The 25,233-nt window shown below is 43.2% G+C and overlaps 1 protein-coding gene across 1 annotated transcript in view; it reads left to right on the plus strand.

The window, feature by feature from the left end:
- AHI1 (Abelson helper integration site 1) overlaps positions 1 to 25,233 on the plus strand; it is a 420,928-nt gene that overhangs the window by 194,082 nt on the left and 201,613 nt on the right. The window contains exon 17 of the mRNA XM_077486810.1: positions 23,038 to 23,178. Within this exon, the coding sequence (XP_077342936.1) occupies positions 23,038 to 23,178 (141 nt within the window). The remainder of the gene's footprint in view (positions 1 to 23,037; positions 23,179 to 25,233) is intronic.

The raw sequence follows: 25,233 nt of genomic DNA on the forward strand, positions 1-25,233 counted from the left end.
TTATTCTGCTGTAGCCAATGACCAGTCGACTTGGCCTTGTGTTTTGGACCATTGTCATTTTGGAATGTCCGAGTACGTCCCATCCGCAGCTTCCTGGCTGATGATTGTAAATGTTCCTCCAGTATTTTTTGATAACATACTGCATTCATCTTGCCAACAATTTTGACCAAATTTCCTGTGCCTTTTGTGGCTCACACATCCCCAAAATATCAGTGATCCACCTCTCTACCTTTCATCATAGGCCTTGTTGACTTCTCTGCAAATGTAGCGTTTATGGTTGTGGCCAAAGAGCTAAATTTTGGTCTCATCACTCCAAATTACTTTGTCCCAGAAGGTTTGAGGTTTGTTCTTCTGGCAAAAAGGCATCAAATTGATGAGTGGGGGAAAAAGATAATCCTTTAGACAACACAGAAATTTCACTGTCTGATAAAGTGATGGAAGAATAGTTTAACACATTGACAGTACCTATTCCTTGGGTTGTCAATTGCGCCTCAAATATCCCCTGTAGCTTGTTTTGTCCTTTCTTCCTTCCACCTTGTGTCCTTTTATTTTTCCTTTTTGTTGCAGTGTGGTGTTCTGCACGTGTTTTGGAGGAATGGCAGGGGAGCTGTGTTTGGAAAAATAGAACCAAATGAGCTGGATGATGCATTCAGAGATCTAGAATCAGCTGTATCAGAAGACTCTAATTACCCTCTTTATAATCTTTCAAGTCTCGTTAAAAACATTGATCTTTTTGTTTCCATTATTTCCATCTCAATATTTTTTAGGTTTGTTTGGAGATCCTGATTTAAACTCTCATTTGACGGTTCAGAAGAAAGTTGTGCAATTTGTTCCTTTAAAGACACAATGTCCTGATTCACTTGAATAAGCACTTTTTCTTCATAAGACATCATGAGTTTCATAAGACTTATAGAACACTTAGTGAGTGTATCATTCCACTCCACGAATGAAAATCCACTTGAAATAAATATACTCCCCTCTGGGATTTATATGGTGAATTTTTTAGTTTTTTTGCTCCTTTTTCTTTTCAGAATGCTTTTCTCCCTTTCCCTCCCACTGGCTATCTCATCTTCCTTGGTCTGTTTGCATGGTTTGACTAATCAATTTCATGATTGTCAATTGAGAATTGTACCACCCTTTTTCCCTTTTTTTCAAAGGGACTGCTTTATAATAAAAGTTTGATTTTAATGCTGTTAACTTATGTTATGAGGAAGCCTTTGGCTGAAACGCGTTAGTATTATGTGGATTGTACACTGCTATTGTGCCAAATAAAATTCTTATAAGAAGAAGCTTTGGGTTGCCTGCAATTTCTTCTATTATGGACAGTGAACTACACAGCCAGTGCACCAAGTCCGCTCATCAACTTCCATATAGCAGTAGAGCTTGGGTGAGTCTTTTCCCTGTACTTCTATGCTTTAGTTCCAGCACTGCTCCTGCTGAGAGAGACTTGCATACAATTTTGTGAGAGTGAGTTCGGCTTTAGTCTCATTATGTTGAATATGAGCACACAGCAGGATACAGAGATCCAATTGACAGACCAATCTGAGGTTATTCAAATGATTCTAACAATACCAGATCAATGCATCAAGCTAACACAGGTTCTCACTAAAAAGGAGAACATGCCTACATCAGAAAATACATGTAAATCTTCTTTTGACAAAATGAAGAATTTGATGCATAAAGAGATGAGATTATGATGGCACTATACAGGCTTACAGAGATATATCGATGAGAGCATGATACCTAGAGGCCTAAGAATTAAAAAAAAAAAAAAAAATACCATCAATGGTATACTCTTTCAAGTGGAGTGGAATGATATACTCACTGAGTGTTCTATAAGTCTTATGAAACTTATTATGTCTTTTGACTTATTCAAGTGAATCAGGGCATTGTGTCTTTAAAGGAACAAATTGCGCAAATTTCTTTTGTACCGTCATATGAGAGTTTAAATCGGGATCTCCAAACAAAATCTTGCAATGGAAATAATGGAAACAAAAAGGTCAAAGTTTTTACGAGACCTGAAAGATTATAAAAAGGAACTGTGTATGTGTCGATGTGGTCGGAGGTTTCCACATTCAATCCTTAAAAGGAGATTTGGATCAGTAACGGTCAAGAGTGAACTTCAGCTCACCGGAGGCTTCCAATATTCAATTAGGGTTTTCTGATACAGCTGACTCTAGATCTCTGAATGCATTGTCCAGCTCAGTTGGTTCTGTTTTTTCCAAACACAGCTCCCCTGGCATTCCTCCAAAAAGCTTGCAGAACACACAGCAACAAAAAGGAAAAATAAAAGGACACAACATGGAAGGACAAAAGGACAAAACAAGCTACAGGAGATATCCCAGGCTCAATCAAAAACCCAAGGAATTGGTACTGTCTTCCATCACTTTATCTGACAGTGACATTTCTTTGTTGTCTAAAGGATCATCTTTCTTCCCCCCCACTCATCAATTTGATGTCTTTTCAACCATTTTGGACATTAATCATTTGGTCGGGAATTTATGTTGAGAAAACATTTTGCACATGACTCTGAGGTTGATCATTGAGCAGCCAAATCTTCTAGGACTGAAGTGGTTAAATGACAACCACCTGAACCTAGTGTTCAGTTACAATTTATCATTTTGAGCAAATCGATTATCTGGATTTAACCCTTATTAGACATACTGTACACAGAATGGATCAGTCCGTACCAAAACGTTTAGAGAGGAATGTGCTGATAACTCCCTTTTATTTGCCACAAGTTGTCATCCACCACATACAATCAAAGCACTCCCCATTGGGGAATTTGTGAGAGCAAGGAGGAATTGCTCTTCGCAATCACATTTTTTATTTTTATTTTTCAAAATAGTTTTTGAGTTTTGCAAACATACAATTATGCAAGTAAACAATAGGTACAATATTTTGTTTAACCAAGTATACATAGTTTAATAACATCAGCATATGAGCAGGAGTGATGGTAGGGAAGGGAGAGAGGTGAAGGGGGAAGGGGTGGAGAGTGGGAGTGGGGAGGGGGAAGAGAGGGCAGAAGAGGGGGGGTGGAGGAAGAGAGGAAGGAGAGCTGTGACATTATCAAGAATCAAAGATTGAATCAAATATTGCGGTAACGGTCATACCATAACTTCCAGGGATACCAGAGATTCTTAATGCGAAGGTGGTTACATTTCCCCCTAGAGAGGATAGTCTCATATGTATAGTGAGTTTGGACTACCATAATAATGTCTTCTAGTGTGGGGACTTCAGTTGTCCTCCATTTCCTTGCTATCAAGAGTTTTGTGGCCAAAAGGATGTGTGTGGTGAGTAAACGTAGGTTGGGCGGTACATCATTAATGGTGAGATTGAGAATCGCCAGATGTGGAGTAAGTGGAATGTGGAGGTGCAGTATGTCATGTAATAGCGTTTCTACTTCGGACCAGGTTCGTTTTATGTGTGGGCAGGACCAGGAAATATGAATGAGTGTGCCAGGCAGGTTACATTCTCTCCAGCAGGTATGAGTTGCCTGTATGTTAAATTTGGTCATTCTTTGGGGTGTCAAATACCATCTCATTAGAAGTTTTTGTGTGAGCTCCCAGAGTGCGGAGCAAGCAGTGTAATTGTAAATAGACTTAATTGCTTGTTGCTACTGTTGATCCGGGAATCGTGCCTGAAGATCTATTTCCCAGTCCGTGAGAGGTTTGGACTTGTAAAACGTATGTTTCCCCTGTAAAGTGAAGTATACGATGGAGATCCCCCTAGTGTTGTGGTCGTTGTGGAAGAGGAACTGCCATATGTTCAGTGGTAAGGAGCTTTCTATAGATGGGTGAGCTGCGAGACAGTGCTGTATCCTATAATATGTAAGGTAGTCCTTTGTGTGAGCGGCAGACTGTTGTATGAGTGGATGTGAGTCGGTCTCGATTAAAGTGCGATGTTCAGACGTGTAGGTTGCTAGATCAGTTACCCAAGTAGGGATGTGGAGGTCGGCAGTAAGTAATTGTAGTGTCCCGAGAGGAATGGGTATGGGTCGCAAGGGAAGATTCGTCCAGTTAGTGTAATTTAGCGTTCTCCAAGTTTTAACTGTGGCTTGTATGGTAGGAGAGTAGAGGGATAGTTGTGGAGACTTAATGGTAGTGCTGAATAGCCAGTTGGATAAATTAGAGCCTGGTGTCGTTACGTTCTCGATGTCCCCCCATAAAGTAGTGGTGTTTGCATTGAGCCATTCTTTCGCTTGGGATATTATGGTAGCAAAATAGTAATCTTTAATATCTATATGCCCCATACCACCCACTGATCTGTGTTTGATAAGCTTTGCATGACTACATCGTGGTTTCTTGCCCTGCCAAAGGAATTGTGTCAGTGCAGATTGCAGAGAATTAAGGCATGAGTACGGAATAGGTATAAGGAGTGTACGAAACATATATAGCAGCTTAGGTAAAGCCATCATTTTGAAGGCAGCTAAACGACCCGCCCAGGAGAATTCATGTTTCGAGATCTTTTCCATTTCTCGGAGTAGCATTTGCTTGACATCAGCATAATTACGGGGAAAGAGTGATTTCGTGGATCTAGTAATATAGATGCCTAGATACGGCAAACCTGTGTCTGCCCAAGAGTAAGGGAACATGTTTCTAAGGAGGTTGCTAGTGGTCGCATCTAAACCCAAGTCTAAAATAAGGGATTTATGTTCATTTACTTTATAATAGGATACAGCACTAAACCGTTTCAATAGTAGTTGAACCAAAGCCAGGGAAGGTAGGGGGTCCGAAATCATCAATATTACGTCATCTGCAAATAAATTAATTTTATGTTCCGTCTTGCCAATGGCAAATCCTTATATGTTGCAGTGTGTTCTGGTGTGTTCAGCTAAGGGTTCCATTATCAAGTTAAAAATAAGTGGAGACAGGGGGCATCCTTGGTGTGTGCCATTAGTAATCTGGAAGGGTCTAGATAACATTTCTGATGTATATACCTGGGCGGATGGTGACGAGTATAGAGCCATGATGGCTGATAGGATCGTTCCTTGGAAGCCAAATTTAAGTAGGGTTGCTTTCATATATTCCCAATGGACTCTATCGAACGCCTTCTCTGCATCCAAAGATAGAAGCAGAGAAGGCGTTCTAGTCAGCTCAGCATTGTGTACTATATTAATGATTCTGTGGGTAGCGTCAAAGGCTTGTCTCCCCTTGGTAAAGCCGGACTGATCTCTATGTATTAAAAGGGGCATTAAGTCCATTAATCTATTTGCTATAAGTTTGGCGTAGATCTTAGTATCTATGTTTAGAAGAGAGATGGGCCTAAAATTTTGTGTATGTGAGGGGTCCTTCCCCAGCTTCGGCAACGTATTAATCAGAGCAGATAACATTTCTGGAGGTAGAGTGGAGGATGAGGCAGCGTCATTGCATACTTTCGAGAAGTAGGGACTGAGGATTGAGCTACATTTTTTATAGTATTCACCTGTGAGACCATCTGGACCCGGAGATTTGTTGGTTGGGAGGGCAGAGATGGTGTTAACAATTTCCTGAGGGGTTAATGGCGCATTCAGTGATTGAAGTTGGTCTCTTGAGAGTTGTGGGAGTTTTATATCTTGGAGAAAGGAATCTATATCCTGTGGTGAGGGTTGCATGGTAGCGGGGTCGGTTTTTAAGTTGTAGAGGGATTCGTAGTAGTGACTGAATGCATCTGCTATAGCAGAGGGATCTATCAATTTTTTATTCGTGGTTGGGTGAAATATGTATGGGATTTTAGTTTTGGAGTAATGGCCCTTAATTCTGATAGCCATGGCTCGTCCTGCTTTGTTGCCAGTAGAATAATGTTTAGCTTGAAAGTATGTGTGCGCTTTTTGATGGGATTCAAGCAAGTGGGCTCTTAAGTCTTGTCTGAGTCGGCCTAATTTAATTTTGATAGAGGGGTCAGGGTTGGATTGATTTTGGTTTTCTAGGGTTTTGATCTCAGAAGTAAGTGTGTCTAGATGCTGTGATCTCCTCCTCCTCTCTCTAGCTCCCAGTTGTACAAATATTCCCCTTATGAACGCTTTATGGGCGTTCCATAGCGTGAAGTTATCACTGACAGAATCTTTATTGAGGGAGAAGTACTCTTCCAGAGATTGCTTGATGTGTGCAGAATAAGATGGGGAGTGGATGAGCGAGGCGTTAGCTCTCCAGATCCGTTTTGGAGGTGGTCAAGGAGTCTTCTACAGTTATCATAGTTGGTACATGGTCGGACCACGTAATGGTAGAAATCTCTGAGGCAGATATTTTGGGTAAAGTCCATTTGTCCACTAGGAAGTAATCAATGCGGGTGTAGGAATTATGGCGTGGGGAGAAGTAGGAATAGTCTCTTTCCGTGGTGTGGTGACATCTCCAGACGTCATAGAGATCATTGGTTCTTATAAAAGGTCCCATTGGAGAGGCAGGCCTAGCAGTGTGGGAGGAGGTATCAATGGTGGTGTCAGGGACTATCTTTAAGTCTCCACAAATTATGAGTTGGCCATGTTTGAATCTGTTTATCTTCTTCATAAGTTTGGAGAGGAAGTTGATTTGCTTTTTGTTGGGTGCGTATAGGGCCAGAATGGTATATCTGGTGTTATTTAAGGAGCAATCTAGCGCTAGATATCTACCATTTGGATCTACTAGGCTATTGTGAAGAGAAAAAGAGAGAGTATTTTTTATTGCTATCAAAACTCCGTTCTTTTTGTCAGGCCCCGAGGCTCGAAAGATATTGGGGAAGTTCCTGTTGGTGCAGGAGGGTTCAGCTGTGATTTTAAAGTGCGTCTCTTGAACACAAATGACATCGCAGTGGGAAGTCAGTGCAGTTTTCCACAGAGATGACCGCTTGGCTGGATGGTTAAGACCTTTTACATTTAGAGATAAAAATTTAGGCATCCTGTGCGAAAGTGAGTGTTTGCTGTGGGGGTTGTAGTAGTACTCACAGTTAGCGGATTATCTAGTATTGTTGGTGGAGAAACTGTGTAGACGATGGATCCTCTGGTTGGTGCTTGTAGTAGGTGTAGCAAGAAGTACTGCTCTGATGTCTTCGCTCTCCAAGGAAAGGATGGGTGGGGAAAACAAAATGGACAGTCAATACAATCAAGCTGAAACAAGAGTAAAAAAGAAAAGAAAAAATGGGAGGAGGGGAGATGAGGAGGGGGAGATGGGGCAGAGCTCAGTAGTATGGCAGCTGGACTACTGAGCAAGATGCGGGGGTGAAAGTTTGTGTACAATCTGCAACGAGCAGGCACTGGAACAGAGGGTACAGTGGATTTCAAAACAGTGATACCACTAACCTTACAATCATTAGGTGGAATGAACCCTAAGGTCTGTGGAGCCAGGGTATTGGTTTTTAGCAGGCAGCTTCTGGGTTGGCATTACATTTTCCAGGACGATGCCCCATTCACGGAGAAGCTGTATACCTTCTTCAACTGTATGGATGCTGTATTTCTTCCCATTTCTATTGAACAGGAGCTTGGGGTATCCCCATTGATATGGGATCTTGTGATTATTTAGTGGCTTGGTAATGGTGTGTAGTTGGCGCCGTTGCTGGCGTGTGTATTGAGATATCTGCAAAAAATTGCAGTTTCTGGTACGGTGGAGGAAGATGTTCCATACGTCTGGTTTTTGCTAGAAGCATATCTTTAGTGTGGAAGAAATGAATTCTCATGAGGGTATCCCGTGGAACTTCCACAGATAGGTGGGAAGGTTTTGGTAATCGGTGGATACGATCAATGATCGTTTCTACTGGAGGTAAATCTGGCAGGATTGAGGATATCATCTTTCTAGTATAAGATTGTAAATCTGAGGGTAAGATTGTTTCGGGTATCCCTCTTATTTTTACGTTATTGCGCCTTGAGCGATCTTCAAGGTCCGCCATTTTGGCACGGACCCACTGCTGTTCTTCCCTTGTGTGATCATGAGCATCGACCAAGTCGTTGACTGTGTCAGTAATAGTGCCCATCTGATGCTCAATATGACTCATTTTGTTATTCATGGTGATCATTTCAGATTTGAACGCTGTGAATAGTGAGGAGATGTCATTGTGTAAGGAGCTGTGCAGAGATATCAGCATGTCTTTTAACATGGTGTCTATCACTGGTTGGTTGGTAGTGGGGAAGGCCGCAATAGGGGAGGATGTCGGTGTCTGCGTGAGGAGACTGTCCAGTGCAGGCCTTACCCCCAGGTCTTGGGCGGCAGCATCAAGTCGCATCCACGATTTGGCCGGGCTGCTGGTGGCCGACTGAGGTCCCAGTGAAGCTGTGAAAGCCGTATCGTCCTCCTGTGGCCGAGTATTTAGGGTGTCCCCGTCAGGCAAGTCAGTATAGGCCCGTTCGTCTCGCGGTGAGGGATCGCGGGCGCCATTTTGAGAGTGGCCTCCGGAAGAGAAGAAGTCTGTCAGTTTTTTAGGATGCCGGTATTCTTTGCGCTTGCGGGATGATCCGTGCTGGTTCCCCTGCATGTGGGGATCCGGTTGGCTCATTTTCATTGGCTGGGTTAGCGGTATTCAGTTCTACCGTTCAGTGCAGGAGCTGGGGAGTCAGGCTTCCATTCAGCTCGGCAGTTGGCCACGCCCCCCCTTCGCAATCAGATTTTGACCATGAATGCAATATGGTCACTAATAGACTTAGACAATGGGGCTACATAGATTTTTTGATTGAGAGGGATAAGAGACTGGCTGAGAGGAGAGATCGCAGTGACTTCATTGGCATTGGAACAAGCAGTAAGATGACTAGGCACTCTCATCGTAATTCCAGAGCTGCTCATTTTGTCCCTGCTTATTCCATGCAGTATCAGGATATTTAAAAAATTGTTAAACAGTGTCTTCCCATCCTGTATGCTGACAAAGCATTATATGATCTCCAACAGTTATTCAGTTTCTCAAGTAGATCTCCATTTTGGGATTGGTCCTTTCATGGCTGAGTGTCACAAGGTCAAATCCACGTGGCTATGGCACATGTAAACAGTGTTGTAGATGTAATAAGAGCAAAACAGTGACTTCTTTCCCTACAGGTGAGGTATATTTCCTTAAGAATTACATTAGTTGTAATTCTAAGCATGTCATTTATGTAATTGAATGCAGGGGCTGTCAGATGCAGTATACAGGATGCACAATCTGTCCACTGAGGGTCACGATATCGGAGCATTATAATGACATACTGAATTCCAATGCTAAGAATATATCTAATGTATCTAAACATTTTAGAACAGTACATGCAGGGAACCTTGACCATTTTTTTTGGGGGGTTTAGAACAAACCAAGGGACCTCCAAGAAGGGGTGACATAAACCACACCTCACTCCAGAGAGACATTTGGTGGATGTACACCCTTAATTCTGGTTGGAATGAATAATAGGATGGATATAAATTTGTTTTTGAAATAAATATACTCCCCTCTGGGATTTATATGATAAATTTTTCTGTTTTTTGTGCTCCTTTTTCTTTTCAGAATGTTTTTCTCCCTTTCCCTCCCACTGGCTATCTCATCTCACTTGGTCTGTTCACATGTTTTGACTAATCAATTTCACGATTGTCAATTAGGTATTGTACCACCCCTTTTCCCTTTTTTTAAAGGGACTGTTTTGTTATAAAAGTTTGATTTTAATGCTGTTAAAGAGGAGCTGCACCTAAAAAAAAAAAATATTAAAAGCCAGCAGCTACTAATATTGCAGCTGCTGACTTTTAATAAAATCACACTTACCTGTCCCAGGTTCCAGCGATGTCGGCGGCAGATGACGAGCGATCGCTCGTCTCGCTGCTGCCACCGCCGCCATCCTCTGTCAGGGAATCGGGAAGTGAATCATGACGGCTTCACTGCCCGGTTCCCTACTGCGCATGCGCGAGTCGCGCTGCGCGTCTCTTATGGTCCCCCGCTGTGTCTCTGGGAACTGTGTGTTTCCCAGAACACAACGGGGGGGGGCGGAGCGTCTGCGGGGGTCTGCGGCGGTCTGGCCGGAAGTGGGTGCAGTTACCTGGATTATCCAGGTAACTGCACCCCCCTCCCCCCTGAAAGGTGCCGATTGTGGCACCGGAGGGGGGGAGGGATAAGATTAGCGGAACTTCCCCTTTAGGGTGAAGAACCGCTTTAACTCTAAATGCTATGACGAAGGCTTCAACCAAAAGGCTTTAGCATTATCTGAACATTCTCTCTCCCAAGGCCCACACAGAATTTTACAACATTCCCATTCAAGAGAAGCTTATTGTTAAATTGAATCTATAGTGGGAATGGCCATAAATGGGTTGAAAGTTGGTCAGCCTCTGCTCAACTGGACACCTTTTGAATCTTCTATGGCCAACTTGAATTCAGCCATATTTTTCAAAGTTAGACATACCCCAACTCTTCTCCAACTCCTGTTTCTCAACCAAAGTTAGACCCTGATATGCCGGGCCTAGAGGATGCTGAATCATAGGGCAATGAATTAAGCATAGAGGCAGTGTTGGAGGAAGCTGCAGACGATTTCTCTACCCAACACTGTCACCAAATTGAAGAGAGAACTTCATGCAACATGCTGAGTTTGAAAAGCTCACTACCTTTGCAAAAGGCTTGGCATTGTGCAGGTTGACTTTCTTCCATGTTGCCACGCCCCTTTGGACATAAAGAGAATTCGAAAAAGTTGCAAAACATTTGCCCGTTCATGAACATATAGAATATACAGTCTGTGATAATTGGGACACTTCTAAAAGGATTTTCACTCCTCCCAAAAATCTTTGCTGAACTCTAACACAAAAGCAAACCACTTTTTTTGCAAATGCTTTTTCCACTGGATAATCTAGTTGTCTGTCCTAAACAAGGATTTCACTTTACTTATTAGTGGGAATGCTTCAGCAGTCCCACTATTGTTCTTTTTTAATTTTAATTATATTATTATTATTACGTACGTTTTTCGGCTCTGCGTAACTTCTGCATACTTTCAGCTATTAAAACCATTCAACTTTTAAAATGTTCAGCTCTTTCAGCTAATGATGGGACGTCTTAAACTTTTTTTCTTCTATTTATACTTTTTAAAATATTAAGCATTTTAACACTTTTTTTTTTTAACATTGAAGTGAATGAGAGCGTGCTTCAAATCCTTAATCTTCTTCTGCTCCTAAAAGTTTCAGCTCCTTCATACTCTCCCCTACAGATGCCAAACAAACCTTAAAATGTTCACAAAATATGGCTATATTTTTCAGTTTGATATCTTTTACAGTTTTTGTGACAAAGCTGTTTAAGTTTAGTGATCATTTCAGGAAATTTTATTGATTAAACAGAGTGTCTATTGGGCTGTTTAGAATGGATGATGTCATACCTAGAGCACAGAACCAAGAATTATCTTAGTTCCTTCTCTATAAATTGTTCTCACGCCCACAAGATCTACTTTTCATACACAATTTATACATAAAAACTTAGGTATTTTTGTCTAGTTTCAGGCAATTTGCAGTTTTTTTGTGATATGCCTTTTACTTTTGACTGGTTGAGCTTCCAAATGACAAGAGTTCTACACTTTCTTCCATTGACTGTCCTGTATAAAATTCTTCACATTTCCCAGTGAAACACATGGCCAACTTTTTTAAATCGCTGACATGCCCACATTTTTAAGTTTATCAACATAAATTTTATACTGATACACTTACAAAGGTCGTGTGTCTCCAACGGTGAAGTCGCTTTTTTCGATAGCATGTACTGTTGTGGTTTTATTAAGGCTTGTTTGAAGGATTCTCTCACACTGACAACTAGCAGATAGTGAGGGGATGTTTTTGACAGTGTGTTCAGGGGACAGGCAGCTAGCAGATAGTGAGATGTTTTTATATGTGACAAAAAAAACAGGTTGGCACAGTTTGTTTTTGTTGATGTTTGTGGAGCCTGAGCGATCTACAGAGACCGTTTTTTTTATACTGTGTTCAGGGGACAGGCAGCTAGCAGATAGTGAGATCGTAATTTTATGCTATTCATCTAGTTAGCTTTAGCAATTCAGCTATTCAGAATTCCCACTCATTTTCTCCAGGAAATACATTTTCTAGTTGAAAATGTCCTGCTTGGGGGCGTGGCCTGAACCTGCATGGAGTAGGACGCGTGTCTCCGGAGCTCCGCCGAGGAATCCTGTTTCCCACGCTGATCCTGTGACACCACAGCACCGATACTCACCTTAATACTTCTGGCAGGCATCCCTTCAGTCCGGAGCATATGTCTCCCTCAAAATCTCAGCGATCAGCGGCGGCACGGCTGTCCCAGTACCGCCGACATGTGAGTGAGGAGGGGGAGGAACATGGCGGCGCGGAGGACCCGGGAGGACCGCGTGTGGCGGGAGACACAGACAGGCTACTTGAGGCAATTACATTATGCCGCACGTCCCTTACATCCCAGATTGAGGAGGTGCAAATGGACATTTCTTTATTAAGACAAGATTTCCAGAAGCTGCGGGACCGGGTGAGAGACACTGAGACCCCATATCAGCCATGTGGAAGATGCTCTATCACCTCTGCAAAATGACACTGACCACATGCAGAAGCAAATAGACCTCCTGATTACTAAACAGGACGAAATGGAAAACCGCATACGCAGATGTAATATCCGACTGATTGGTCTTCCGGAGGGGGCTGAAGGTAAGGACCCCACAACTTTTCTGGAGCAATTGCTGATAAGCACCTATGGTAGAGAGTCTTTCACCCCCATGCTGGCGGTTGAACGCGCGCATCGCATGCCTGCCAGGCCTCCACCTCAGGGTGCACCTCCACGCACCTTTATTGCAAAACTCCTGAACTATAAGGACAGAGATGCTGCCCTCCGCATGGCCCGGGAAAAGGGTAATATCCCGGTGGGCAATACTAAAGTTGCAATATTCCCTGATTTCTCCGCGGACGTCCAGAAACGCCGGCAGGGTTTCATGGAGGCCAAACGATTATTGCGTGCACAGCAAGTGAAATACTCAATGCTTTTCCCTGCGCGCCTCAGGGTGGAGGCAGGGGACCGGGCGCTCTTCTTTGAACAACCCAGAGAGGTCATAGCATGGCTGGAACGCAGGGCGCCTCGTGATGGAGCCGCCTGAAACTCCTTGGGACATGTAAGCTACCAACTTTCTTATCCCATCCCTGGGCTCCTGGAACTCTGACAGATTGCCTGATCTTTTTGTGCTGTTCTATTTTTGCTCAAGGAGCCTACACCCGGAGCGTATGTTAAACTCTTACTGCAGTGTGACCTGCTGAACTTCTTGAATCTGGAACATATGCACATGCTGCTGGTGTCAACGTATATGCATCAACTTTTTTCCCTTTTTTGTCTAGTGTCCCTGATGAGGGACCCTTTCTGCAGTACATTCCTGTTTGCTTTGTTTCAAAACTTTTTTGGTTTATACTTTTTCTTTTTTTATTCTTTTTTCTCCCGGAGCAAGGGGAGACATGTTGGACCTACGGTCTAATTGCACGGTGCAGCGGAAGTCTGCTCCACTGTCTGCTGGGCCTCTTTTTTGCTATGAGGGAGATGGTCACCGGGGCTGGACAGCAACAGACACTTTTTCTTGTTCAACACTGTGTACCTCTATACAGGGGGTTCTATTTTACCTTGCCCTCTGGTACCGGTGGCCACAGCCCTCTCTCAGACTTAATGTTCTTAACTGTTTTATTGATTTCATGAAACAGATTTTCCCAGCCAGACGTGTTTGGTTTTTCAGGGAATATACCCGCACGAGTTGGGGTTGGTGCAGGGTAGGGTGGGGGGAGGGGGGTGAGTTGGTTGGGGTTTCCATGCAGACAGTTACTATAAATGTGTTAGAGTATGTACCTAAATTAAGTGTTGCTTTCCCTGAATGTCTTTTACTACTGCTGTCTATGAAGCCCCTGCTCGGGCTTGACCTAGCACAACTGCTTTGGGGTGTGTTTATGGGAGGGCTGTGTGGCGGTGGGTTGCCTGCACTTGTTACTTTCTATGTGTCCATATGGCGTCTATACGGTTTCTTACCTGGAACGTGAGGGGCCTGCGTGACAAATTTAAGCGCACGGCAGCCTTCACGTTCCTCAAAAAACAAAGGGCGGAGGTGATGGTTCTGGTTGAGACGCATGTAGAGGGTGGACTGCAGATGGCCCTCAAACGCCCTTGGATTGGGTGGGCATTTCACTCCACCTACACATCTCATGCGCGGGGGGTTTCGGTACTTGTAGCTAAGTCTGTCCAATTTGAACTTTGCGAAATTCTTACTGACCCACAGGGCAGGTTTGTTTTTTTACATGCTAAACTCTATGGGGAACCCTACCTTATTATGGCTTTTTACATCCCCCCCCCATTTAACATGACGTTGGTGGTTGAAGGACTGTCTTTTATGTCCAGACACCAGGCGGTTCCTGTTGTCTGGCTGGGGGATTTTAACACTACGCTTAACCCCTCTCTTGATAGGCTCAAGCCCCCTGAACTGCTGATGGGGCAAGCTGGATCCACTAGGCTGTCCAGGCTTATAACTACTGTTCACCTTGTGGACACTTGGAGGTACAAATTTCCTCAAAAGAAGGAGTATTCATGCTTCTCACCCACACACGGCTCTCTTTCCCGGATTGACTTTATACTAATATCTAAACAACTCACTCCCAGACTTAAGGAAGTATTGTTTTGCCCCAGATTACTATCGGACCACAGCCCCTACTCTGTAGTGCTTGACGTACCCCTAGGTAGACCCCCGCGGGCGTGGCGACTGAATCCGTTCTGGCTGACATTACTGCCCGATGATGACACTATTGAGACGGAATGGAAAACGTTTTTTGAGAATAATGACCACACGGCATCAGTTCCGGCAGTGTGGGACACGTTTAAATTACACGCCCGATCGGTACTGACTGCCCGCATTAATAAACTCAAGGCTGACTCGGCCACTGTTATTGTTGAGGCTGAGGCAGAACTGAGCTCCAGGGAACGCACCTACGTCGATGACCCGTCTACGGCAAATGCAGATGCCCTTAGATTACAGTCGAGAGTGGTTTCTCAGCTGCACCATGACAAGGCCCGACAGAAACTTTTTTTCTCCAAACAAAAATATTTTGAATCCGGAGAAAGGGCTGGAAAGTTGCTGGCATATTTGGTCCACAGGGAAGACAGACCCCCGGTTGTTATTTCTTTGCGGGGTCAGGGTGATGAGATCATCACGGACCCTTCTGCGGTAACAGAGGTTTCGGGATTTTTTTGCGGACTTATACACCACTACAGTCTCAAATGACACCACCCCGATGGACCATTTTTTGGCTCAGGTTTCCCTCCCTCAAATTTCGGAGGAGCAGGTGCAGGCTCTGGAGGCCCCCCTGACCACCGATGAAATAGTAGAAGCTATTGCGGGATTTGCAAAATCCAAGTCACCAGGGTCAGATGGTCTTCCCATTGAATTTTATTCCCGTTACCAAGACATGCTGGTGCCTAGGCTTCTCGACCTTTATAGGAATCTTTTTGACACGCTAACATTGCCTCCGTCTATGAGGGAGGCAACGATAGTTTTGATTCCCAAACCTGGAAAAGATCCGGGTTTCCCGGAATCCTACCGCCCAATATCCCTATTACAGGTAGATGTTAAGATTCTGGCCAAAATACTTGCTACCAGATTGAACGTAGTGATTCTCAGTCTGATTCAGGCTGACCAGGCGGGGTTTATGCCGGGGCGGAATACGTCGTTCAATCTGCGTAGGCTATATATAAACCTTCAGGCAACCCATGAGGAGATGGGTGAGCGCGTGGTTGTGTCACTTGACACGGCCAAAGCATTTGACTCAGTAGAATGGGAGTATTTATGGAAGTGTTTAGCAGGGTACGGCTTCGGCCCGAACTTTATTCGGTGGGTGGGACTGTTGTACCATCACCCAACGGCTAAGGTGGTGGCAAATGGATGGCCTTCCCGGGCGTTTGGCCTCGGTAGGGGTACCAGACAGGGGTGCCCACTGTCCCCGCTACTATATGCCTTGGCGGCTGAACCGTTAGCGGTGGCGATTCGGGCCGACCCTGAGATCAGGGGACTGGCGATGGGTCGACTTATCGAGAAAATCAGTCTATACGCTGATGATACGTTGTTATATCTAGCGGACTCTGGCCCTTCCCTTGCAAAGGCCCTCCGCATGATAGAATGGTTCGGTAGCTTTTCCGGTCCCCGCATAAACTGGGATAAATCCCAAATTTTACCTATTGACAGTTTTCCACAGTCGGAGTCCCAGGCCAGTCTGCCTCTTCAGCGAGTAGGCACTATTAAATATTTGGGGGTCTATGTCTCTAGGAACCCAGCTGATTATATTGTGTTGAATGTAGAACCATTGTTTGCACTGGTACGTACCAAGATTCAGGCCTGGTCCCGTCTCCCCTTAGGGGTTTGGGGACGAGTTAATCTGATTAAAATGGTCCTATTACCTAAACTATTGTATGTATTGTGGCATGCCCCCGTATATTTGCCATTGAAATACTTTAAATCCCTTGAAAGTCTCCTTAGGCCCTTTGTGTGGGGAACTGCTAGACACAAACTTGCTTGGCAGGCTTTGAAAAGCCCGACTGATATGGGGGGCATGGCCCTTCCGGATCTGAATCTTTACTATGTTGCCTCACAACTGTCTCAACTTTTTCACATAGACAAGACTGATAAACAACGCTTTCTAACTTGGGCACAAATTGCAGATGACCCGATTGCGGCTATCTCGACGGGAGCGGGGAACTCTGCCATGGAGCCCGGTAAACATTCCATGCTCTTTCATTACAGAAAGATCTGGGATCTGGCATCCACTAAACTGAATGTGGCATCGCCGAATGACTATACCCCACTTTGGCATAACAAACATTTGCCGGAACTTCAAAAGCTCCAGGGTATACAGCTATGGGTATCGAGGGGAATATACTACCTACACCACCTAATTCACCAGGGTGTTGTTAAAACGTTTCGGGCACTGCAGGAGGAATTTAATGTTCCAAACACTTTGTTATTTCAATACCTACAGGTTCGGCATGCACTTGGAGCACAATTTTCGCAGTCATTGCCTCGGCCTGCTCCCAATCCTGTTGTCGCCATAGTGAAGGATAATGATCCCAAAAGCTAATCTCGTGCTTCTATGGCATGCTTACGGCCCCCGTCTCGGCGAGACTAGCGTATGCTCTCAAGTCCTGCTGGGAGGGCGATGTGGGTGCTTTGACAGACGAGGAATGGGAGGAGGCTCTGGAAACGTGCAAATTGGTGTCCCCTAGGCTCCAGGACAGGCTATCTCAGATCTACATAGTACATAAAGCATACCTCACCCCACTCAGGACTGCTAAATATAATGCGAATCAATCAATGCTCTGCTCAATGTGTTCCCTTGAGACTGGGACGTTTTTCCATCTTATATGGGCTTGCCCCAAGCTGCAGGAACTCTGGCAGCAGGTGGTGTCATTTCTACATGATGTCATGGGTTCCCCTTTGGCCCTCGATCCCAAACCCTGTCTACTAGGGATATTTCCTGACGTATTGGATAAAATTACTGGCACTTTCTTACAGGAAACTTTGTTTTCTGTTCGAAAAGTGATAGCTAGACAGTGGATGAGGCCCCTTCCACCCCGAATTGAGGACTGGAAGCGGGAAGTTAATTCCACTCTCCCATATAAAAAATTTTTGTATAAAAACAGGGGGTGTCCAGCTAAATACCATAGAATCTGGGATAAATGGTTGCAGGAGGTTGCCACGTGTGATGAGGGAATTTGATGTTCTGTTACGATGAATAACATGTCACTATTGGGATCCTTTGTTCTTTGTCTGTGATGTATGGTGTCTACTGGTTTGGAGAACTGTATTTCCTTTACTGTTATGGCTATGATACAACACCTCTTTAATGTTTGATATGTACCTTTATGACTGTACTCTTGCACTAATGTTCAATAAATATTACCTGTTTGAATGGAAAAAAAAGAAAATGTCCTGCTTTTTAAAGCCCTGAAACCAGCTCTTCCTGCTATTGCTGTATGGCAAACTGCAGCTAACTGGACTGGGACAATGCATAACCAACTTTACCTTGTCTTTCAGAATGGTACTGTTGCATAGCAACTGCCTTTTGCTCTTCTTTTCTGTGTAGATGCTATGGACACCATTTGAGACAAATAGCCAGAATGACTCTAATCTCCATTCATGTACGCACAATCCTATTGCTAAAGGGTTGGACATCAGAAGCTGCCTGTGCAAGGCAGCAGTAATCAAAATGATCACCCTGCGCTTATGGTCTAACACCTAACCCCTCAAAGGCTGAACACACAATACCTGCCCAGATATTATTCAGTTTTTGACAAAACATTTTGTCTGTGAAAAGGCACCTTACATGCATGCCTTTTCAAGGAGCACATCTGTTTGGTGAGGTACTTGAGCAAATCCACAAAAAGGGTCACAGGTGGGAAATGTAACTTCCTCAGTGGAAGGTGACAAAGTACCCCTCCCCCTCCATCCTTCCTCAGGATCTGCTAGCTTCTTAAAACATAAAGCACCTTCACGCACAAAGCAGACTTCAACTTCAAAAAGTTCAGCCCTTTTGGTGCAATGCTTAACCCACAAATGCCACCAAGCCCTCCTTACAGTGGAGTATCCTTACTACTAAGAGTATCACAAACCCGTGGGTTCAAAAGGGTACAAGATAGAGTTAAAACTTTGTCTCGCTGCTTTCTTTCTCTAATCAACCAACGGGCATTCGATTTGCAAAAGGCCCTGAACCACCTCTTGTTCCAGGGAGTCGCTGTAACAGTACCTGCACAAGACCGAGTCAAGGGAGTGTACTCAAATTTGTTAATAGTACCAAACCAACAAAGGTATCGGTCTTATGCTGGACTTGTAATACCTAACAACAAATTCCTTCACATTCCAAAATTTTTATGAAATCTGCAAGGTCAGTAATTGCCTTTCTGAGACCAGGGGAACACATTGCATTCATCAACATCCAAGATGCCTATCTGCATTTTCCCATTTACCCACTTTACCAGTGATTTCTATGCTTTGCAGTGACCCTTCTCTGAACTCAGGGTATCCAGGTGACAGGCTATGTAGTCCAGCCTTTTTTTAACCAGGGTGCCTTTAGGTTTCTTCAGGCGTGCCTTGGCAAAATGCCTAAAAATTGTATACACACCAGCAGATGGATCAAGCCTGTCTTTTCATTACACAAAGCCACATGTTTTCATTGTGCACCATTACAACCGTCCAGCCGCTGGCGCCCTATTAACCAATGATGGCATTGGTTGATAAGAGGAATGTTGGGTGTCTTTACAGCATCCTTGTTTGCCCCTCTCCATCAGTGCTGGGGTCACATTACCTGAGTGAGGGAGAGAAACATAGGGAGAAGAGAAACATTGGAATACAAATCGGTACCAATGTGCAAAGGTGTATTTGCTTTGGAAGAATAAATTACCTCTAACGTTGGGTGCCCTACATTTGTGAGTGTTCTTGCATTATGCAAAACTATTAGTTTAGTGGTTTACATTTTAAAATGGGGTGCCTCGAGATTGTGCATAATTTTAAAGCGCGCCTTGACTGAAAAAAAGTTGAGAAACACTTGTCCAGGCGACCTTCTGTAAAGGATTTATCTCATTTTACAACTCTCAGGAAATGTCCAGAAATCAATTCGCTGCTTGTCAAATATCTGTTCTCTAGCCTTCCCTGTACTAGATTACTTGGGTCTGATCCTGGATACATCCCAGGCACAGATCTTTCTTCCAGAAAAAAAAAGTCCTCTCTCTAAGCCCCTGTACACACGGTCAGAGATTTCCACAACCAAATCCGTCGGATTCTGCCCGTCAGATTTTGTCCGTCGGATCTTGTCCAAAACTGTTGCATACACACGGTCGGACAAAGTTGGCGAAAAATCCGATCTTTCAGAACGTGATGACGTAATTTTCGTTACGATGGGACTACATTCAGGCTAGTAGCCAATAGCTTTGATGTAGGAATTTGATCTGAGCATGCATGGCACTTGGTCCGATCAAAATGCTCTACACATGATCGGATTAGGTCCGACCGGCCCAGTTGGTCAGGAAATATTTCCAACATGTTGGACAATTGGGTCCGACGGAGATTCGGACTGAATCAGTCCGATGCACACCACACACAGTCGGATTATCCGACGACACGGTCCGATAGGACACATTCCGACGGATTCTCAGACCATGTGTACAAGGCTTAAGAGCTCTTGTTCAGCAACTGAGATCCAAAATAAATCCCACAGTGAGATTCACCATGGGAGTTCTTGGTGTAATGGTGGCCTCCTTCGAGGCAGTACTTTTCACCCAGTTCCATTCAAGAAAGTCCTTGTCCTGTTGAGTCACTACTTCAGCTCTAAGAGTAGGAAAATCTTTCCTTCTCTACAGTTTGAAAGTTCTTGCAACAGACACAAGTCTGTCAGGTGCCTTCCAATTCTTGACAGCTCAGGCAACATGGTCAAGAGATGAGGTCAAGCTTCCTATCAACATCTTGGAGCTCAGAGCTGCCAGGCTGTTGCCCCAGCACCGGAACCCCCCCCCCCCCCCTTCTGAAGAGACACCGAATCAGTCAGAGAATGCCATCACAATGACATATATCAGACCACCAAGGGGACGCAAAGAGCCTGGCTGCCTTGAAGGAAGTAAACCAGGTTCTGTTTTGTGGACAGAAACTTGCTGCCTAGCGATTTTCTGCAGTCCGGACAGTGGCAAGTGGTTTCTTCATGCAGATGTGTCCAAACTGATATGCCAAAATGTAGACTTCCAAGCCTCCATATACAACAACAAACTACCTGTGTTTTGTATCCAGAACCAGGGATCATCTGGGCTCTCACCTCAGATGCTCTAGTTATTCCCTGGTCTCAGTTCAGATTAATCAATGCCTTCCCTCGCTTGAACATTCTGCCCACACTTGCTCTACAAATGCAGCAAGAGAGGAAGACAGTGATTCTTCTGGCACTGAACTGGCTCAAAAGATCCTGGTACATACTGTAGACATGCTCAGACTTCTTGCAGAAGACCCCTGGCCTCTTCCCATCAGTCCAAATCTCAAAACCCTTTATTCTACATGCTTCAATGTCCTTTCTTTGTTTAACAGCATGGCTGTTAAAGCCCAGATGTTAAGGGATAACGGGGTTTCTGAGTCTGTGATTCATACCTTGGCAATACAATCTACTTCCAAGAAAATGTATTATCATTTCTGTAAATTATACTTCCCCTGGTGTGAGCGCAGTCAGTTCAATCCCAGAGATTACTCTGTGGCCTTCCTGCAAACAGGTCTTGATAAGAATCTTGCTATCCATGCCTTTTTAAAGGGCAGGTATTGGCCTTATCCATACTTTTACAAAGTCGTTGCTTTCACATGCCTATCCCTTGGAGATTCTTGCCAACAAAGTAAACTTTCTGGAGGCTATCATATTTGTCACACGTGTCTCTGAACTGGCAGCCCTTCCCAGTAAAAAACCTTTCCTCACAATTCACAACAAGAAGGTTGTATTATGGCCTAGACCATACTTTCATCCAAAGGAGAATTCAGTGTTCCATCTCAATGAGGACATTGTTTGTCTCTCTACATTGCCTGGACGTAGTGTACCTAAAAAGTTACTTTTTCCATTGGAGAAATTGAGGGCATGGAATAAATGGCATGTATGCATAAACATATCATGTATGCCCTTTTCTTGATAAGAAATTATGGGTCTATTTGTAAAAAAAAAACAAAAAAAAAACCTAGAGGCTTGAATCCTGCTCATCTTGCGAGACAATGCTCACAAATCAAGTCAGGATTTTTTTTTTTTAAATAGCTTGTATTGCAAATTGCTTGTAAACCGGGGTACTCAAAATCCAAGGAATTGCTGTATGTGATTTAAAGCAGTGGTCATCAACCCTGTCCTCAGGGCCCACTAACAGGCAAGGTTTTATGTATTACCTTGGGGAGATGCAGACTAGAATGCTGCAATCACTGAGCAGCAAATTATATCACCTGTAATGTATTTCAGTTATCTTGCAAACCTTGGCCTGTTAGTTGGCCCCAAGGACAGGGTTGATGACCACTGATTTAAAGGGTTTAAAATAGATAGGTGTTTTGACATGATCTAAAGAATCTCATAATTTGTGTTACATTCATTGATGGACGACACGGGTTCTCTTCTTCATTCTTGACTATAGGGTTTATAGTGCCACCTACAGGAGTAGGACACTAGGCAGAAAAAAAACAAAGCACTGCCTATGGCACTCCTAGCTGGTATAAACCCCCTATTTGCTATAGGCAAGCCAGTTGTTTGTTTACCCAGCTGTCTTTGAGAGATGTCCCCCTGGTCAAGAATGACGAGAAGCTGTGTTTGTCAATGAACATATAAGAAAACAGGATTTTTCTTACTTGGTGTAAAATCCCTTTCTCAAACTTCATTGACAAACACAGCATCCACCCCCCCCCTTTTTTATTTCTTGTATTGCTTTGTGACTTGCATATAGCAGAGAGGGGGTTTATACCAGTCAGGACTTCCCATAGGCAGTGTTAGGTTCTTTATTCTGCCTAGTGTCCTACTTCTATAGGTGGCGCTATAAACCCAATGGTCAAAAGTTAAGAGCAGCTGTGTCCATCAATGAACTCAGAAAGGAATGTAATAAATGTAATACATAATTTCCCCAGTTGAGTTCACCTCAGCAGCATGGGAGGATACAAGACTGGAGAGGGAATCGTGGGCCTTTTCTATGGGTGCGGGAGAAGGGGCTCTACTGTATTAAAAAGGCCATGCAATGTTCAAGGAATATGGAATGACCTACTTTACTGTTGGGTTTAAAGAAAAAAGTAAAAACGGTTTTGTTACTAAAGTTTAAAGTGTTGCATGAATTTGCACCAAAGATGTCATATACTGTATTTTGTATAATGGTTAACTTTGTATTGTGTGTGTGTGTGTGTGTGTGTGTGTGTGTGTGCGCACAATATTATCTCAAAGTATTTGATTAAAAAAAAGATTTTTCTATTTTTTTTTTTTTTTTCATTGGTAACTTAATAATAACTTTGGTGACAATGAGTAATGAGACATTTTTAATAAGTCGATTTTTATGTAACATTTTTAGATTGGCATAGATAGACTGTTTCTTACTAGTTTGGGGAACTGACATTGTAATTTTATTTTTCTAAACCTTTTTATGGTATGCCTTTTATCACAGGGGATCAAGTAGCAAAGTATTCTGAGTTATCCTACACAGCCCCTCTTCGTGATGTTGTCTTTCATCCTCATGAACATATGGTTGCATTTTGTGCCTTTGGACCAAATCAGCCTATCCTTTTATATATTTATGACTACAAAGGTAGGTAATGCTTCAAAGTAATGCCAAGACCAGCCCTTAATAAGAACTGACTGCATTCAGAGAGTTGTTTCTGAGAAAAAAAATACTAAAATAATTAATGAAAGCTTAGAAGAACAGAGATACATCTACGTGTAATGAGAGTATGAGAAAAAAATAAATGTAACTGTTTAAATGAAGCAAACTTTGTTGCTAATACTTATGCCTTGTACACCCGGTCGGACATTCCGACAATAAAATCCGTCGTATTTTTTCTGTCTGATTTTGTCCTAAACTGGTGTTGCATACATACGGTCGGACTAAGTTGCCGGAAAATCTGATCGTTCGGAACATGATGACGTTTGTTCGTTACGACGGGACTACGTTGAGGCTAGTAGCCAATAGCTTTGGTCTCGTAATTGATCTGAGCATGCGTGGCACTTTGTCCGATCAGAATTCTCTACAAACGATTGGAAAAAGTCCAATCAGATTTTTTTGTCGGAAAATTTGAGATCCTGCTCTCAAATTTTTTCCGTCTGAATTTCCGATGGAAAAAGTCTGATAGAGCCCACACACGATCAGGTTTTCCGACAATATAATCCGATCGGACCGTTTCCGTCGGAATTTCAGACCGTGTGTACAGGGCATAAGTTGCTTAGTTTCCCCTTTATTGAGCTAGCTTTTCCATCATATTGTGTTTTTTCAGCATTTCATGACGTATTCAGTTCGCACAGTGCAATGCAATGCTTACAAAGTAATGTAAATAATTTATTTTTATATTAGACATGGTTATATGCATGTGTGTGTGTGTGTATTCATATAATAAATACAAATCTGTGTGTGTCTGTGTGTGTGTGTGTGTGTGTGTATGTGTGTGTGTGTGTATATATGTATATATATATATATATATATATATATATATATATATACATACACACACACACACACACACACACACACACACACACAATGTGTTTGTGTAATACATACTGTATACATCGGGTAAAATAAGTATTGAACACGTCAACATTTTTCTAGGTAAATATATTTCTAAAGGTGCTATTGACATGACATTTTTACCACATCGGTAACAGTCAATGCAATCCATACATACAAAGAAACCAAACCAAATAAGTTCAGAAATTAAGTTATGTGTAATAAAATGGAATGACACAGGGAAAAATTATTGAACACATGCAAAAAGTCATGGAAAGCCAAAACGCCAGCTAAAATCTATCAGTAATTTGAAAGCAATCCTGCCCCTTGTCAGTGCAAATTAATATCAGCTGGTTCAGTCTCAATTGATGGCCTTTAAAAAGGTGTCACATTACCATGGTGTCACACAAACCTCTCATGATGGGTAAAAGCAAAGAGCTCTCTCTCAAGACCTTTGCAACCTAAATGTTGCGAAACATACCGATAGCATTGGTTACAGAACAATTTGTTAACTTCTGTATGTTCCAGTGAGCACTGTTGGGGCCATAATCCGGTAGTGCAAAGAACATATTTTCACCATAAGCCAGCCATAACCAGATGATCATCGCAATATTTCTGACAGAGAAGTGAAAAGAATTAACAGAGGAGTTACCAAGAGCCGAGGACCACTTGTGGCGAGCTTCAGAAAGACCTGGAATTAGCAAGCATTTGTTTCAAAGAAAATAATAAGTAATGCATTCAACCAACATGGCCTGTGTGCATGCCCACCATGCCAAACTACATGCTGAAGAAAAAGCATGCTAAAGCTTGTTTAAAGTTTGCTGCACAACTTTTAGACAAGTCTGTGAAATACTGGGAGAAATACTGAGAGAATATAGTTTGGTCAGATGAGACCAAAATTGAACTATTTGGATGCCATAATATACACCATGTTTGAAGGTCTAATGGCACTGCACATCACCCCAAAACGCCACACCAACAGTGAAGTTTAGAGGTGGGGAACATCATGGCATGGCACTGGCAAACTTCATGTCCTTGAAGGAAGGATGAATGAAAAAATGTACATAGACATGGTTTACAAAAATCTGCTGCCATCCACCAGGATGATGAAGATGAAACAAGGGTGGACATCTCAGCAAGACA

The sequence above is a fragment of the Lithobates pipiens genome, unplaced genomic scaffold (genome assembly GCF_037356315.1).
Source record: "Lithobates pipiens isolate NorthernLeopardFrog02 unplaced genomic scaffold, aLitPip1_a1.2 Scaffold_18, whole genome shotgun sequence".
Lineage (NCBI taxonomy): Eukaryota > Metazoa > Chordata > Amphibia > Anura > Ranidae > Lithobates > Lithobates pipiens.